The sequence below is a fragment of the Vicugna pacos genome, chromosome 22 (assembly GCF_048564905.1).
Source record: "Vicugna pacos chromosome 22, VicPac4, whole genome shotgun sequence".
Lineage (NCBI taxonomy): Eukaryota > Metazoa > Chordata > Mammalia > Artiodactyla > Camelidae > Vicugna > Vicugna pacos.
This window is the reverse complement of record NC_133008.1, coordinates 8,366,762-8,384,348: the sequence shown is the minus strand read 5'-3', so window position 1 is coordinate 8,384,348 and position 17,587 is coordinate 8,366,762. Positions and strand designations below refer to the sequence as shown.

The following is a 17,587-nucleotide window of genomic DNA, read 5'->3' as shown; positions in this document are numbered from 1 at the left end:
TTATATTTAAAGCAACATATAGGGTGTGGTGGATATAGGTCAGTGGTAGGGCATATGCTTAGCATGTGCCAGGTCCTGGGTTCAATTCCCACTACCTCCATTAAAAAAAAAAAAGTACATATATAGTACACCAAAAATTCTATTACCTATAATATACGACTTAAAATTAGGTGCCAATTTTTCAAATGTGAGTAGGTTATACATATATATATTCTCTTGAATTTCTTTAAAGGGGTACTTGATCAAAAAATTTGGAAGACCATCCACTTTACTAAACTCTTACCCCAGTGTCTCATCTCTGCCTTTATCTACCTGACCTCCTTTAGTATTTATTGAGCAATTACTGGGTATAAACTCTGAGCCATTCTACCACTTGCCAGAGCAGGACCTTTTACAAGCCACTGCTTCTTTCTCAGCCTCTGTTTTCATCTGTAAAACAGGATAATGTTCATTTTTGCAGGGAGACAATGGGCGGGTGTAAAGGGTGACCCTTAGGCAGGCAGAAGGTACAGCCACTTTCCTGACCACAGGCTGCAGAGCTCCCCCTTCCTCTAACTGCATCCCTCCTGGAGCCCAGCAGTCTTCCACTTCCCCCTCCTCCCCCTGGGAATCAATGCGTTCAGAAGTGACTGTCTGGAGGCTAAGGGTGCATCTGAAAAACCAAGCGCTCAGAGAAGGAGAGGTTGGGGTTTGGGGAGGGAAGGCTGACCTGTTGGGTTGGGGAGGCTAGTGACATCCTAAAGGCGGTATCTACTGAGCACTGCTTCGTGTGGGGCCTAGCGCCAGGCCAGGCCTACATTCACATACTTAATCTACACAACCACCCCATTTGTGAATTTCAGGCAGGGGAAGGGACTTGCTGGTAAGTGGTCCTGGCTACAATCTGAACCCATGTCTATCTGACTGTAGATCCTATAGGCTCTCTTAAACTTTCTGAAAGTGTTGTCTGGGACAGAGGCCTGTGTGTTCCCCAAACATCCCTGAATCCTTTTAGGGAGGGTTTGAGTTTTATGCAACCCATTTGGACCATATGAAGCCATAATTCTTTTGTCTGTTGGAGACAGAGACTTGGAGATGAGTCGAGGGGGTAGATCAGGCATCAGGAAGTGTTTCCCCAGCACTTACTCCAAGCCTCACAGTCCTGGGCTTGTCACTGGAGGTCAGAGAAGTAAATGCCCTGTGTCTTGTTGTAAGGGGCTCACCAACTGGCTGGGACCAGATCTGGAAGGTCCATAGTTACTGCAGGAGCTCATTCAGGGAAAAAATGCCTGCAGGGATGGGATCAGGGAAGACTTGGGAGGAGGAGGGATCTTCTAAACTGGGTCTGAAGGATGAGTAGGAGTTTGCATGACAGTTAGGGAGAAAGACATAGGGGCTAGCATGAGCACAGCTGGATGGAATGTGGCCTGTCCTGGCACAGTGAGGACACTGGGAAGCCGGGGACGTGATGAGGGCAGAAGGGCAGGGACTGGTGGCCCCTATACACGGGGATTTCAAAAGACAATAATTGAGAGAAAGAACACTTGAAGGCAAAGCTTGAGTCCTTGGGGCTGGGGCTTCAGGGCCAGGTTAGCTGCAGAAACCTGGTATTATGTGCAGGAAGGAAATTGCTGGAGAGCTGTATGGCTTCAGATATGGCCAAAACTTCGTTGATCTTAAGTGGAAGCCTGATCCAGTTCTGGGGAACCAGTGCGTGGGAAAGGAAGGAAATAACTCCTGGATCCATCACAAGGGATGGCTGGGGTGTTCGCCAGCAGCGTTTAGGACTGATGGCCAAAGGCCTCCGTACCGCCCCCCAAACCTGGCTGTTTCATCAGAAAGCAGGTACTGCTCCTGTCCAGTGAGGATGAAGAGCATGAACTGGGTGTTGGGGCTGGGAGTTTGGCTCTGAGCAGGTCACATTTCCTGTCTGGAAGATGTGGATATCAATAGTGCCCATGAGAGGGCACTATTAAATGAGAGGGCGTCATGCAGAGTAGCTGGGACAGAAGAGGAGAAGCCACCACTCTTACTGGAACAAGACAGTCCTAGCATGTCCCAAGGCAAGGCCCTTGTGTTTCCAGAGGAGGTAACAATCTCTTCTGGACACTACTGGCAGAGTGAGCTTTCTACTGCACAGATGGGATTCTTAACCTGCTCCTTAACCTTACATGGCTCCTTGCTGCCCTCCAGATAAAGCCTAAATTCTTTAACTTGGCCAGCAAGGCCCTGCACCACCAGGCCTCTGTGGCTTTCCCCATCTTCCATCTTCATCTGAGGTCTCTTACTGCGCCCATCACCTCCACCACTCCCACCACGCACTAGCCTCTGGCCACACTGGTCAGTTCTTCCAAAGCCCAATATTTCCCTGAGCTCTTCCGCTGGAACCTCTGCCTCCTCTATAGGCTATTCCTGTGTACCCTTCTGGACTCCTGGATGTCACTTCCATGGAAGGCCTTCCCTGACTGTCTCTGAGGCCTCCCCAGCTCCCCCAGCACCTCTGGTTTCTCTCTCTGTGCTCAGCCCTCGACTTTGTTACTACTTCTCTGTCTTTCCCACAAGGTTCTGAGGGGGTGCTCAGTAAATGTCTGCTGAGTTAATAAATGAGAGACAGGGCAGTTTCAAGAAAAAAAGAGTCACTGTACACTGGCCAAATGTCTCCCCAGGTATCTCTCAGCAGGGTAGGAGCCATCAGTAAGGGTGATTTACAGATGAGGAAACTGAAGCTAAGGTAATCTCACTTTGCCTAACACTCAAATTCCTGAGCATCTGTGGGCAAGATGTGTGCTGGGCCTTCTCATAGTGTCTGGAAGTAAATGGAAGGTGTGCTGCAGGCTAAGAGCAGAGGGTGTGAAACTGATCACACCAGGTGACAGGGTTCTGAGACCTTTCGGAAGGGCTGAATCTTTTGGACCTCATTCTTCACAGGACCGCTCAAGGGTTAAAAGAATTAACGCAGGTCAAGTGCCCAGCATGGTGCCTGGTACACAGCAGAGACTTGGCACATATTTATCGGTTCTGTCTTAAGGATGGGAGGCACAGGTCCAGACAAGGAGGGCAGGCCACAGCCCTCTCCCTTCTTCCCGCCTTCAGGAGCCAGTGTCCTTGTGAGAACATGGCCCCCGCAGCCCACTGCTATTACAACACACAAGAGGTGCTTGGCCAGGGCCTGATGGATGGGGAGGCTCCAGAGAGGGCTGCTGTGAACGAGATCTCTGCAGCCAAATTCTACTCTAAGAGGCAGGAAGGGACCCCTGAGGTCACTTCAGGAAAGTCCAAGAGGTTTTCCCTGGAATTCCTTTCTTCTCCCCCAGACCTGTCAGTAAGCTGTTCATTTCCAGCAGCCTGTCCCCCGTTAGCCCCTTCTCCTATTGCACAGGGCCTGGTAGGTTGGAGAGAGGGCTTCCTGCAGGACAGTGATGTCCAGAGGTCAGCTCTGGGAGGACCCATTGTCCCTGCCCCACTTCATCTTTATGAAATAGTCTTTTCTTGAGGCCTAGGGCTTCCTAAGGCAGGCATCTCATCCTTTGTTTCCCCATCACCCAGCAATACTGCCTGGAATGCAGGAAATGGTTGCTGAAGGAAGCAAAGAAATGCATTTCAGCGTTCATCAAGTGCTTTGTCTGTACAGGCCCCTAACACTTACCTTTTCCTTGCAGGATCCTCGCAGTCCCCTGTGCAGTGGAAATCACAGGTGAGGAAACTGAGGTTTGGGGCTGTTAAACGATTGGATCAAGGTCATGCAGTGGCAGCCCTCATAATGGTCCTGGGAAAGTAAAAGGTTGAGAGTAACCTGGATGACGTGGGGCAATGGGCAGGGGGTAATTGTCAGTCAGAAAACATTCGCTCAAACTATTAGGTGTGAAGAAGGAACCAGTCAGAGCTCCCCCACTGAACTGCCTAGAAGGGATTAGCAGGAGTCACTCCTTAGCAGAACAAAGGGCGGGTCCCTTTAGGGCGGGACCCTGGGGTGTAGACCCGGCTCTTCTCTGGCTGGTCCTAGCACACAGAACACTGCCAACCTGATTTTGCCCCTGGGAACAGTTCGGGGTACCACATTCTCTTCAACAGGAGGCTCTCTGGGGTCTGTGCCCACCTCCTCACTCTGCTTCCAGGGGGCACCTCCCCTCCGAGAAAGCCTGCTTGCTGTCTTGGTAGAGCGTGCATCTCAGCACTTAGATGTGGTAAGGTCCTGTTTTCTTGTGCATCTCCTTGGCTTGTCTCTTTGGTCTGTGGGCCTTGGAGAGCAGGAGGCATCCTGAGCTCCAAGCCTGCCGGGGCTAGTTTCGGGGTCTTCATCCAGAGGTTGGGGAAGGCTGAAGGAGGGAGTTTAGAGAGCCTCACGCCAAAGCCAATACCGCGCGGGGCAACGCCGAAAGTGGCCTTTCTTCCAGGTGGGCTTATGGTTAACTGATAGAAGGGCAGCGGGTAAATTCTCCACTGGGGCAATAATTATGCACATTTACTAAGCCCTGGGAGGAATGGTAGTCACGTGGCTCTCGAGGGCGGCGCCCTCAGCTTTGAGATGGAGTGAGCTCTAATCACTGAAGGCTTTCTGGAGGAGGCGGAATTTTTATGGCGGTCGATTGTGGTTTTCTCTGAATAGCGAGGATGCGCTTAGCGCGCTAGGGACCAGATAGGTCCCGAGGTGAGCTATTTGTCGGGGAGCAAGCCCAGGGGCGATGGGGTTGGATCGGGTTGGGGGAAGGGCCTGGGGGGCTAGAGTCGCGGGTCAGGCTGGGTTCGGGTTCCCACGTGCCCTTGCCCTGTCTTTGGTGATTGGACACGCTGCAGCCGTTCTAAGGCCGGTCCTGTGGGGCCCCGGGCGCTGGGTGCAGGCCTCGAGGTGCCAGGCGCCTGAGAGCAGAGCGTCCCAGGCTAGGGATGAGGCCAGCAGGCTTGGCGGGGCCAGCCCCGCGGTCCGCCCTCCCAGAGCTGTTCCGCCGGGGTCCCGATGCCTGGCCCGCAGGGGCGAGGCGCGCGCTCCCCCGGGAGCAGGACTGCGGAGCAGGAGGCCTGCGCCGGGCGGAGGTGGCACGAGAGGGCCATCTGCCTGGGTGCAGAGAACTGCAGCGTCCACGGTGCGAGGCGCGGCCCCTCCGGGCCCCCAGCCCGCGTCCCCTGCTTGGCGCGCACGCACCTACCGACGCCCGCCCGTGCCCCGGGCCGGAGTCCCGGTGCCAGGCCCAGACCCGGACTAGGCGCGGGAGGCGGTGCAGGGATTAGTGGACCCCTCCCCCAGCGCTCCCCTCGCCCCGCCCGAGGCAGCGAGGACCCCTGGGCCCGGGGGTGGTGGTGAGGGAGCTTCGTCCCGGCGGTGCCCGGGCCGGGGACTCGGCCTCACTGGGCGGGGGCCGCACGGCAGCAGGCCGAGGTGCGGGCGCGCTGTCAGGCTGCTGCTGCCCGGCTCGGGTGTGGGGGGGTGGGCTCAGCGCGGGGGTCGCCGGGCCTCATCCCCCTGCCGAGGCCACGGCCGGGCGGGCAGTGCCCAGGCGGGTAACCCGACCCGACCCGGCTCCCGGGAGCCGCTCACCCCGCACGGCCGGGCAGGGGGAGGGAGAGGGATGCGGGGGAGGGGGAAGGGAAGGGGTGGTGGGTGAGGGGCTGTGGGGACCGCAGGGCCGAGTCCCCGGCCTGTCTGCGCTGCTCTAGGGCTGCTGCCTTTGGTGCCCGGGACGAGCCAGCCCCCTGCCTCGCGGGCGTCGGGCCTGCGGCTGGAGGGAGCCCTGGGGCTGCACAGGCTTGGCTCGGGGAGGCAGACCCGAGCTGCTGCCTCCATTTTGTTTCCTGCTCAGCTTGGTCTGTGGTGGTGGTGGTGGTGTGGGCTTGGGGTGCGGCCGGGCAGGGGGTTCACCTGCGACCGCGCCTGCTCGGGGCCTGAGGCTTCGAAGACCCCAGCCCAAGCCCCCAGGTGAGCCCCGCGGTAGAAGGGGGGTTGCCTTGGCCTCGGGCCGAGCCGAGCGGGCTGAGTGCAGGTGCCCAGTGGATGGGGAACCCGGGCTGTAACCTAAGATGGAGGCCGGGACTGACGCGGGCCCGAACGGGGCTGGCGGGGCGGTCGGACAGGCCTCAGCTCGGCCAGGTGCCCCTGGGGCTGGGGCTTGAGACCCGTAGGGTGCTGGAACCGGGTGCAGCCCGGGGCTGGCGCAGCGCCCCGAGGTAGGTGAGGGGATTGGAGTGCCACCCACGACGCCCGCAGGCCCGGACACTCCAGGGAGGCGCGCGAGGCCCCTGGGGAGCCCGCCTCAGGCCCCGCCCGGGCAGCCGGGCCGGCCCGTAGGCCCGGGCCGCGAGCGGGCGCGCAGGGGGAGGGGAGGGGGCGGCAGCGGCGGCTCCACTGATTGGGCGGCGCGCTCGCAAGCCCGACTTCACCCGCCCTGAACCCCGAAGAGTGAAGCGACGGAGCGCGCGCCGTGGGGGAAGGGGTGCGCGCGCACTCGGGGCCCCAGCCGCACGCGGGCCGGCGCGAGGCGCTCGGTCGCACGCGCCGCCGCGGGGGCGCGCGCGGTGGGGGTGTGAGGAGGAGGAGGCGGCGGCGGAATAGGCCGGGGCAGGTCGCGCTTGCTGCCTTCTCCCCTGAAGAGAGACGCGGGGGGAGGGGGGTGCGGCGAGCGGCTCCGCGCACTCCCCACCGCCCCGCTCGCGCCCCAGTGTAATGAGGGTCACCCCCTCCCCCCAGCCGGCCCGGGAGGGGGCGCGGGGCACGGTAACTAGTGCGCTGGGGTGGGCGGCGGGCAGGCGCGAGCTGGAGGGAGGAGGCGGCCGGGCGGGGAAGATGGTGGTGGCCGTGAGGTGAGGGGCGCGGGAGAGGGCCGGGCGCGGCGCAGGGTTGGTGGCCGGCGGCGTTGCAGCCGCAGGCCCCCTCCCCCTCCATCACTACCAACCGGGCTCAGGCCTAGCCGGCCGGGCCGCCGCGAACTTCCTCCCCGCGCGGCCCGTGCCCCGCCGGCCTCCCGCGCGCACCTCGGCCTCCGCCTCCCCTCAGGTAGCCGGCTGGGGGCACGGGGCCGGCTGCCCTCCTGCAGCAAACTTTGCTTGCTGCTGAATATTGATAAGTGCGATCGGTTCGGCCAGGAGGTGCTGCCGCCGCTGCGGGAAGGAGCGCGGCCCGGGCAGGCGGCGGCGGCGTCGGCAGCAGCCATGTTTGTCAAGCTGTAGCAGCTGCTGCTGTCCTGACTTGGCTTCGCCGGCTGCCTCCGTTTCTCCCCCTGCCGCGTTCCGGCCTCTGGGCCCTGCAGCCGTGGACCGAGCAGGCCTGCAGTCAGGAAGGCGAGCTTCGGGTGTACCCGCTTCGGCCGACTCGCCTGCGGCCTGGACACGGCCGCTGCAAAGGCTCCGGCGCCGGCTGGGGCGCAGGGTGCAGCCCTATTGTGACCGCTGCGCCCGAGCGAGCCAGGAAGGATGGGGGGGTAACCTTTTTGTGCAGCGTCCGGGAGCCCCCCCTCGAACCCTACAGCCCCCTCCATTGGAGAGATCTGGCCGCTGGACCCCCAGCGGGGGAGGGGAAGGACGATTCTTGTTTGAGATTTGGAAATTTGTACTGCCAAAGGGATTTTAATTTTAGACCAGCCCAACTGTCCACCAGTCTGCAGTGCAGGAAAAAGGGACGGGCTGTTTCCATGTGGCAAGATCTGCCCGGCTCCAGGAAGATGGAGTTTGCGGAGGCTCACCGAGGCCATTTTTCCATCGTCAGCTGGGGAACTTTTTCCGCCCATGGAAGTGCAGCAGAAAGGCATCGAGGCCACTAGGCCTTGAAGTGGCTGCCATTTTGAAGATAGGAGTCAAATGGCCTGTTAACTCAGATTAATTGCCGTGTTTTTGGATTCCAGGTTGATGCTGGCCCAGGATGGATCAGACCTGTGAACTATCTAGAAGAAATTGTCTGCTGCCCTTTTCCAATCCAGTGAATTTAGATGCCCCTGAAGACAAGGACAGCCCTTTCGGTAATGGTCAATCCAATTTTTCTGAGCCACTTAATGGGTGTACTATGCAGTTATCGACTGCCAGTGGAACATCCCAAAATGCTTATGGACAAGATTCTCCATCTTGTTACATTCCACTGCGGAGACTACAGGATTTGGCCTCCATGATCAATGTAGAGTATTTAAATGGGTCTGCTGATGGATCAGAATCCTTTCAAGACCCTGAAAAAAGTGATTCAACAGCTCAGTCGCCAATTGTTTGCACTTCCTTGAGTCCTGGTGTTCCAACAGCACTTGCTATGAAACAGGAGCCCTCTTGTAATAACTCCCCTGAACTCCAGGTAAAAGTAACAAAGACTGTCAAGAATGGCTTTCTGCACTTTGAGAATTTTACTTGTGTGGACGATGTAGATTCTGAAATGGACCCAGAACAGCCAGTCACAGAGGATGAGAGTATAGAGGAGATCTTTGAGGAAACTCAGACCAATGCCACCTGCAATTATGAGCCTAAATCAGAGAATGGTGTAGACGTGGCCATGGGAAATGAACAAGACAGCACACCAGGGAGTAGACATGGTGCAGTCAAATCGCCATTCTTGCCATTAGCTCCTCAAACTGAAACACAGAAAAATAAGCAAAGAAATGAAGTGGACGGCAGCAAAGAAAAAGCAGCCCTTCTCCCAGCCCCTTTTTCACTAGGAGATACAAACGTTACCATAGAAGAGCAATTAAACTCAATAAATTTATCTTTTCAGGATGATCCAGACTCCAGTACCAGTACATTAGGAAACATGCTAGAATTACCTGGAACTTCATCATCATCTACTTCACAGGAATTGCCATTTGTAAGCAGTTTTTGGTACAACTTAAATATATACATAAGTGTATATATACAGGCAACGTAAAGGGAAACTATGAAAACTATAAAAGCCAATTATAACTAATCGGGTTTTGGTTGCTTGTCAGTTCACGGATGAAAGCCTATTGTTGTTGATAAGCTCTTTGGGGAAGTTTTACTTTGATTTTTAAATTTATCTCTGTTGTATGAGTTCTGATTTTCCCGGTTAAATCTCCATTGAGGACTGGCTAAGAGTTAAACTTTTAGGGGCATTTGATTGAGTTCAGATTTAAGTTTTCAAGATGGAGGTATACATTTGTTCAGCTTTTTTTTTTTTAAGTGGACTTTGGCTTGCTAGTGTTATGAGTATAGGTGAACCAATTAATTACCCGGAGTCCTGTTTCTGCGTAAGGCATGGCTTATATTTTTAGTTGATAGAGTGACTTGCTGCAGGTTGAGGTGCATTTTGGATACACATTCAAAGTAGCTAACATGAGAAGCCCTTCATGGACATCAGTCAAAATTTAAATTAGGCTAATTTTTCTGAACTACCTGTTGTACAGCCTCTTAAGCTGTAGGTAACTGACACCATCAGAGAAGACACTTGAACCTTTTCTAGTTTTAAATTTTGCAGTGTATATATATTTGTGGTATGTGTTTATGTGTATAGAAATGGGAAAAAAAAGATAATTTGTTACTCGATAGTGCTACGTACTATTGTTAGAGGGTGGTAAATGATAAAATTAAAAAAAACTTGATCTTATGTAGAATTTTTTCTGTTCCTAGTTAGGTAAATGACCAGTTGACTTCTCGTAGCCTCAGTTTAATCACTTTTAAAATCTGAACTGACTTGATTGTTAAAAGATTCCCTTCAGCTTTAAATATTTGATTCTGATTTTGTTTTTGCCCACACACAGTCATGGTCACCTGTAATGTCACCAAGAGCACCTCTCTCCTCCCCCAACAAATGTTCCTGAAATACTATGTAAAGATTTAATAAGCAAAAATTTATGATGTGTGGTGATCCTTTTGGGCACATTAAACATTCATTTTACCATAGCTGTGCTGTTCTTTAAAGTTAGAGTGAGAATGTGGGTGTGTCGCTTTTGTTTCTGTTGATTCATATCTTAAATATGCTTTAGTACTCCTTGATTTCTTAGCTTGGCAGTTCCAGATTTTAAAAATTTGTTTGGGTAGTTATCTTGAGTCTGCATTATCCTCAGTATTTTTTAGGATGGATAGGCTGGGCTGGTAACCTATTGGCAGCTCAGACAAATTCTTCTTGCATTCACATTGAAATTTACTTTACACATATGTAGTTTTGTCTTCGTATTGACATAAAAGCTTAGATCTGATGGTGGAGATAGATGTTTCTCAAGAGTACAGACATCTAAATATAAATCTGACTGGTTCTTACCAAAGAGATGTCAGTGGAGAATTGGTTTCTGTTAAAAACAATCAAAAATACTGAAAATACTGGAGCCTTTGGAAAGTATGTTACGCATTTGAAATGGGAGTTAACAAACTTGTATAAATGTAGAAAATTTTTTTTCAGGCAGCAAATTTAAATTGCTTAAAGCCTAGAGCTTAAAACAAGTACTTTTATTCTTTTAAACCTTTCCTTGTGGATGAAATCTATTGCTTTGATTTTCGCCTTTGATATTTTTTAACTGAGGATTTAAATAAGTGAGGTCAATCTCAAAATGCAAATTTAGCAGAACAATGAGCTTGGGAAAGGTGTAATTAAAAATAATTCTATATAGTTACACACCATTGATGTATTCAGACTGTTCACAATGGATTCGTTGATGCAGCAGGTATAGAGAGCACTTACTCTGTATTAGATTCTATGCTCAGGGCTAGAAACTTTAGAAAATCTTTAGCAAATGCTACTTGCCTTTTTTTCTGTCTGTAATATTGTGATAGAATAAGATTCTCTTGGGGAGAGTGAGAGTAATTATTAAGAGTTTCAAGCCCCCTGTCTGGAATTAGAGAAGGACGCATAATTTGACATCATACTGCCGGTCGTCTTGTACTTCTAGCTCTCAGCAGTCTGTTTGCCTCCTGTCATAAACGAGCAGCCTCTTCGGTTTACCGTCATGTGCTCTCCTATTATTTTCTCTGCATACAGAAATGGTTGTCATTATAGTTAGAAATCCTGACCTGGTGCTTTTATGTTTAACAGGGTTGGTAATGTTTAATTTCTGCCAACGTGCATATACAGTGCTTTGTACATTGTAAGTGCTTGATAAAATCTTCAAGGAATGTTGGTCCCCAGAGCTCCAAGTAAAACCGGCAATAACTTACAGTTTATTAAGTGCTTTGGTCTGTATTGTCTCATTGGGTTTTCATGGCCTAGTAGTAAAAACAGATGTAGAGTAGACAGAGATCAACCTTAAAGGTGCTTGAGATTGTTGGGAGACAAGACTGAAACCCTTGAAACCGCAGAATCACGTGAGTACTGCTGGATTTCTTTAGTGACTTTTGAAGGTCTCCGACACTTGCCTGGGCCTAAAGTAACTCCTGGGTTTCTCACTAGGCTGATTGGCAGCTGTTGTTTGTTTTCTACTCTTCCTCACTTAGATATTTTTATGGAGATAAGTGTAAATAGAAATAATTTATGCTGTGGCGGTATTCATGAATTTGGGAATCCTCGAAGTTCTCGGGATGTAGCCAGCCTCTGGGATGGTTTGACGTACATGTTATGCCGGTGATCCTTTTTATCTAAAGAAGGTAACTAAAAAGGGGACTAAAATTTCATAAGTAAATAGGGAGAAAAAGGTTTATTTAGGATTCTGTATTGAAAAGTAAAAATAAGAGTTACGAACATGTTTTAAACCTTTATCAAAATTTTGATTATGATGGCAACTATCTGTTACAAGGCAAGAATCAAATCAATTTTTAAAAACTTTGTGCAGCAGAATTGTACAGTAGGGAGATGATGTACTTTGTTTTGACTCATTTTCCCATCGTCAGTCCCAAGTAGAATAGTTTTGTAAAAATTAAGAACTTAATCAGTTTTATTAAGGTTCTCTTTTAAAAAATACCCACTATGGACAATTTCAAGTGTATACCAAAGAAGAGAAAATAGAAATTCCTTGTACTCCTCACCTAGCTTTAAGAATTACTGATATTTTGCCAGTCTTGTTTTACCCTCCCTCCACTGTGTCACTCACTAACGCTTCTTAATCCTTTGATGTTCATCACATCACTCTTTGAAGCTCCTGTCCTGTTACCCTTGTTAGTTGTCACTTGTTTATTGGTTGACCTGGATCGTCTTTTCCTTGCCTGAAATTGGAGTGGTTGGAGTGGTTCTTCTTTATTAACTACGCTGAGTTTAAGAAACACAGCATTTTTTCCCCAGATTTGTTTGCAGGTTTTATCTTGTAATTGATGTGCATTGTAATACTAGTTAGTGCTTCATAAGGTGGAGACGGACACTGTATTGTCCATTGGATGGATGTTTCAATAGAGACTGTTTTTTTTGCCATTTAAAAATAGATATCTTGGCGTTAGGAAAATTTAACCCTTCCCCAGCCCAATTGTACAATCCTGAAGATTTAGAAAATATTCACAGACTATTTCTAATTCTCTGCTATGGATATTTAAATGGTTAACGAGTTGAGTGAAGAGATGAATGAAACCTATAGTGGTCAAGGCTTCAAGGAAGAAGTGGGACTTCATTTGGTCTTGACTGGGTTGGGTTTGGTTAGATTTAAAAGGGTACCTTGGATAAAGAGAATTAAATGAACATAGTATTTTCAGAAGGTACTTGCTGGGTAGGATATGTGTCCTCAGGTAATAGGGCCTAGAAATCCAGACTATGGCATTTGGTGTTGATGTGATAGGAACTGGGAGCCACTGAGGAATTTTAGCTGAGAAGTGATATGATGAAATCTGTCTTTGAAAAACTTTGGCTGGGGGAGAGTAGAGGCAATGTTAGGCTGTAGGAATCTGTTGAAATAGTAATTAAGACATAGAACCGAACAGAGTCAGTGGTAGAAAGAAAAGGGGTAAATCTGAAAGATTATTTCAGAGGAGGAAAATTGGCAGCCCTTTTAGAGTTTGAGGAATGAAGGAGAGAGATGAGTGCAGATGATGTCCAGAACTTGTCGTGTTGGTGCCTGAGACAGAAATGATTCCTCAGGAGTTCTCTCTTCCCTCCTCCTCATCTGGGCAGTTCTCTGCTCCCTCCTTTCCTGTCTCCACACTTCTCAGTTTCTGCTCTTTATCTGACTTTGTCCTTCTTGCTGGAGGACCTGGTTTTATTCATTACTCCTTCCTCTTTCCCTCTGGGATCTTTATTCTCAACCTCCACTGCATCACTAATGTAACTGCTTAAAAACAGAATGACTTCCTACTCTAAAAGAATCTTCCTCTATCATTCTGCAGTACTGCCATTAAAATAAATAAATAAGTAAATAAATGAATGAATGAATAAATACCCTAGCCCCCCCAAAAAAAGAATCTTCCTCTATTCTATAACTTGTCCAGTTATCTTTCCTTTGTACTGGTGAATTTCAAGCAAGAGTTAACTCCCTTTTTCTTCTTTTAAAGCTCTTTTCAATTGGCTTTTCCACTCACCTGAAACTGCTCTTTCCATAAGTCACAAGTGACCCACTCCATACCTATCCTACCAGATGTACAGTGTTTCGGCCACCACTGCTTTTAACAGTCCTGGTAGGAAAAGAATACTCTCTTCTCTCTTTCCTTCATTCTCTGCAGTCTCATCTGCTTGCATTGATTCACTTAACTGCGGCTCTGCTATGCGAAAACTTCCTTGGCCTGACTTGTGAGCTTCAGAGCAGGAAACTCAAATTGCCAGCCAAGTTCCTCTTCCACCTGTATCTATTCACTTTTGACCCTGTCTTTAAAAAAATTTTTTTAATTGAAGTATAGTCAGTTTACAATGTATCAATTTCCGGTGTACAGCACAATGTTTCATATGATACATACATATGTTTGTTTTCATATTCTTTTCCATTGTAGGTTACTGTAAGATATTGAATATAGTTCCCTGTGCTCTATAGTAAACTTGTTGTTTGACCTTACCTCTTTTATTGCCAGACATGCTTTTCCTTCTGTCTTAATGATGGCATCATCCTCCTGTTCTTCTCAAGGCTGGAAACCTTGGAGTCACTTACTCGTTTATATGATCAAGGTGCATTTGAATGCTGCCTCTGTGCCAGGCACTGCTAGTATAAAAAGGAAAGGCATAGACTGTGCTTTTAAGAAACTTTACTGTATGGAGAAGATAAGTGTAAACAATGATAATACAAAATACCACATGGTCTGGTAGGTGTCATAAAGCAGTACAGTGGGATTGTGGAGGAAGGCATACCTGGAGTAATCTGAGAGGTTCACAGGTTATAATTTCAGCGCAAACGTGCCAGTAAGATGGAATAGCATGTGCAGGTGGCAAGAAATTCTTTGATAGGAATCTCAGAGGAGGGAAGGGGGTTGTCAGGACATAAAGTGTAAATATAGGCCTTGTATTCCATGCTGTAGAATTGACTTTTTATGCTATTTCTAAATTATACAGATTTCTCCAGTCTCTTATTTCTTCATTTCCATTCTCCTATGAGGTCTTCTTATAGTTTTTCTCTCAGTCTGTCTTCTACAAATTACCTCTGGCCTCCAAAATGAGAAATACTAGGTTTCTAGTTAAAGCTTTACCTTCAGTGCCTAACTCTTCTCCCCATTTGCCTAACAAACAAAACCCAAATACAGTGTCTTCTTTGATAGGACCTCATCCTCGTGCATTCAGTTTCTAAGGGCTTTGAATTCATGCTCCCTATATATCTCAAGCATTTATTCTTCTCTCCATTCTCATGTTTAATCTCTTAATTTAGGATATTAAATCATAATAGTTGGTCAGATCTCTTGTGTGTACTGACTGGGCTACCTGTTTAGTAGAAGTCTCTTTAATCTCTCCGGGCCCAGTTCCTCATCTCTAAATGGGGCTAACACTGTGCAACCTTGCACGGTTGAGAGGATGCAACAAGATAATTTATATGAAGCAGCTAGCACAGTGCTAGTTTGAAAGCACGTGCTCAGTAAATGATGCCTATTCTTACACGCTAAGAAGCAAATGCACATTTGGAAGAGTCATGAATTTTGGGAAACATATCTTTGCATTTTTGCCTTTTCCTCTATTCTTCGAAACTTTTCTTGCTTAATTGGTACGATAAGGGCATTAACTACTTTGGACAGTTTCTATTTTTGTCTAATAATCAGAAGAAGTTGATCCATTTTTATTTCAGTAATCAAGAGAATTTAATTGGGACCATAGGCTCTGTCTTTCTGTACCCCAGCTATTAAGTAGTGTATCTTTATTACATTGTTACTTTTTCCTGGTTGTCCTTTGTCATGGATATAAATGTTTCATTTCCATTGCCCTGGTTCTCAGGGGAGCCCACTGAAAGGAGACCTCACCTCTTTTCTGGTAGTAGGTTTGATTTTCATTGAACAATCATTTCTGAAACTTTTTTAATGACCTCAAAATGTAGCCTCTTGACAAATTGCTATGAATCTTCAGTTAGAAAAATAATAAATATTTATGGTAAAAGAAAAGTCAAAAGTGTAACATTAAAGAACTTTATTTTTATTACCCGTCATATGCTCCCGCATTTTCACTCAATATTTTATTAGAATTTTCTTTGTGTCTAGATAACCTTTTTTTAATCTTTTGGTAACACAGGTGGCCTAATATACATATTATTAAACACTTTGGTTAATACGTTAAGGACATCTGTTCGTTTGAATATGTAGGTAGATCTCCATTTTTTTATTACTGAAATAAATGTAAATTCATGTGCAGTTAGTTGTAAGAAACAGTACAAAGAAATTTCATGTATTTTTTTCTTTAAACTTTTTTTTGTGTGTGGTGGGAGGTAACCCCATGTGTGTTTTGCCTGCTTTTGCAATGGTAGTAATGCTTTGCAAAAACTGCTGTCACAGCCAGGATATTGATGTAATCCACCAATCTTATTCAGGTGTCCCCAGTTTTCTTCATTTTTTTTTTTCAAGAGAAAATTCTGTATTTCTATAAGGATGTATTCCATACGTATATCCCCAGCTTTACTTGTACTTATTTGTGTGTGTACTGTATTTAATTCTTTACGTTTTTGTCACCTGTGTTTGTATATGCACCACCACAGTCAAGATGTTGAACAGTTTCGATGCTGCAAGTATCTCTCCTGTGGCCCTTTTACACTACGCTCATTTTCTGGGCAGCTACTCCTCCAGCCTTGGCCAACTACTAATCTATCCTTTGTTTCTAAAATTTGTCATTTCAAAAATGTTTGTAAATGAAACCATATGGTATATAGCCTTTTGGGATTGAGTTTTTTCACTTAGTGTAGTTCCTTGGAGATTCATCCAAGTTAATGTGTATATTAATATTCATTTTTATTACTAAGTAGTATTTCATGATATGTATGTACCTCGGTTTTTTTAACCATTCACCTGTAGAAGGACATCTGGGTTTGTTCTAGCTTTTGGCTATTGGAAGTAAAAGTGCTGTGAACATTCATACAGGTTTTGTGTGAACATAAGTTTCCATTTCTCTGGGATAAATGCCCGAGAGTACGATGGCTGAATCATATGGTACGGCATGTTTACTTTGACAAGAAACTGCCAAGCTGATTTCCAGAGTGACTGCTGTTTACATTCTTACCAGTAGTGTATGAACGATCCAGTTTCTCTTCATCCTTGCCATCATTTGATGTTGTCACTCTCTTTGTTTTAACCATTTTGATAGTTAGGTAATGATAATCTCATTATGGTTTTAATTTGCATTTTCCTGATAGCTAATGATGTTGAACATCTTTTTGTGTGATTATTTGCCATCTGTATATCCTCTTGGTGAAAGATATTCATGTCTTTTGCCTGTTTTCTAATTGGATTGTTTGATTTTTTTTTTTTAACTGCTGAGTTTTGAGAGTTCTTTATCCTAGATAATCAACACTTTTTTAATCTCCATTCTTCATAATGTCTGTACACAAAACACAATTTTACGTATTGCTTCTACTTTTAGATAATTTATTAGAGAACCAATACAATCATAATACATTTGTGGTTTCCCCTTAATAAATTGGAACAGATATTAGTGCTTGTTGCTGCTGTTAGGTGAAATTACTTTGTTAAGGCCTTTAAAGTTCTTTTTACATCTCCAGTGACCTTAACATAAAATACCATACTACTGTGTTAAAGATTGCTGGAAGGACAAAATCCATTTTGGAGGATGAACAATCATATTTATGCATTAGATTAAATTAAAAGTAATTACTGGTTATATGATATCCCCTCGTACACCAGGAAGCATCTGAAGGTAGTCCTTCTTTGTAAATGATGAAGGTATATTCCCCTTGTCATCTCTAATTTCTCTTGATGTGGTAATTGGAGCTGTTGGGGATCCCTGGTAGAAAGTAGGCAGCGTGCAAGTTATATCTGTACCCAGTAAAAATAATAGACATTGTTGTCATGCTAATTGCCATTGGAATTTTGTATCCAAAGGCATTTTTCCTTTTTTTAATATTTTTTTTGTAGTATAGTCAGTTTACAATGTTGTGTTAATTTCTGGTGTACAGCACAAGGCTTCAGTCATATAGGAACATACATATATTTGTTTTCATATTCTTTTTCACCATAAGTTACTACAAGATATTGAATATAGTTCCCTGTGCTAAAGGCATTTTTCTTAACATTGCAGCTGGTTTAGTTGACAATGTATTGAATCTATTTCTATAAGTAGCATATCAGAGAACAGCCACCATACCATGATCTGTAAGAATTGCAGAGCAGTTGTTGAGAGGTAATAATACATTTCTACATTTAAAGTGCTTTT

General features: G+C 46.9%; 1 protein-coding gene across 6 annotated transcripts in view; it reads left to right on the top strand.

The window, feature by feature from the left end:
- Positions 1-5,756: 5,756 nt before the first annotated feature.
- NSD1 (nuclear receptor binding SET domain protein 1) overlaps positions 5,757-17,587 on the top strand; it is a 126,828-nt gene continuing 114,997 nt past the window's right edge. Inside the window, exons 1-3 of one of the 6 annotated variants that reach the window (XM_072947175.1) lie at positions 5,757-5,890; positions 7,809-7,922; positions 8,657-8,746. In XM_072947175.1, the coding sequence (XP_072803276.1) occupies positions 7,893-7,922; positions 8,657-8,746 (120 nt within the window). In that variant the 5' untranslated portion in view covers positions 5,757-5,890; positions 7,809-7,892. The other 5 variants (XM_072947176.1, XM_072947174.1, XM_072947172.1 and 2 more) reach the window with 5 other exon arrangements.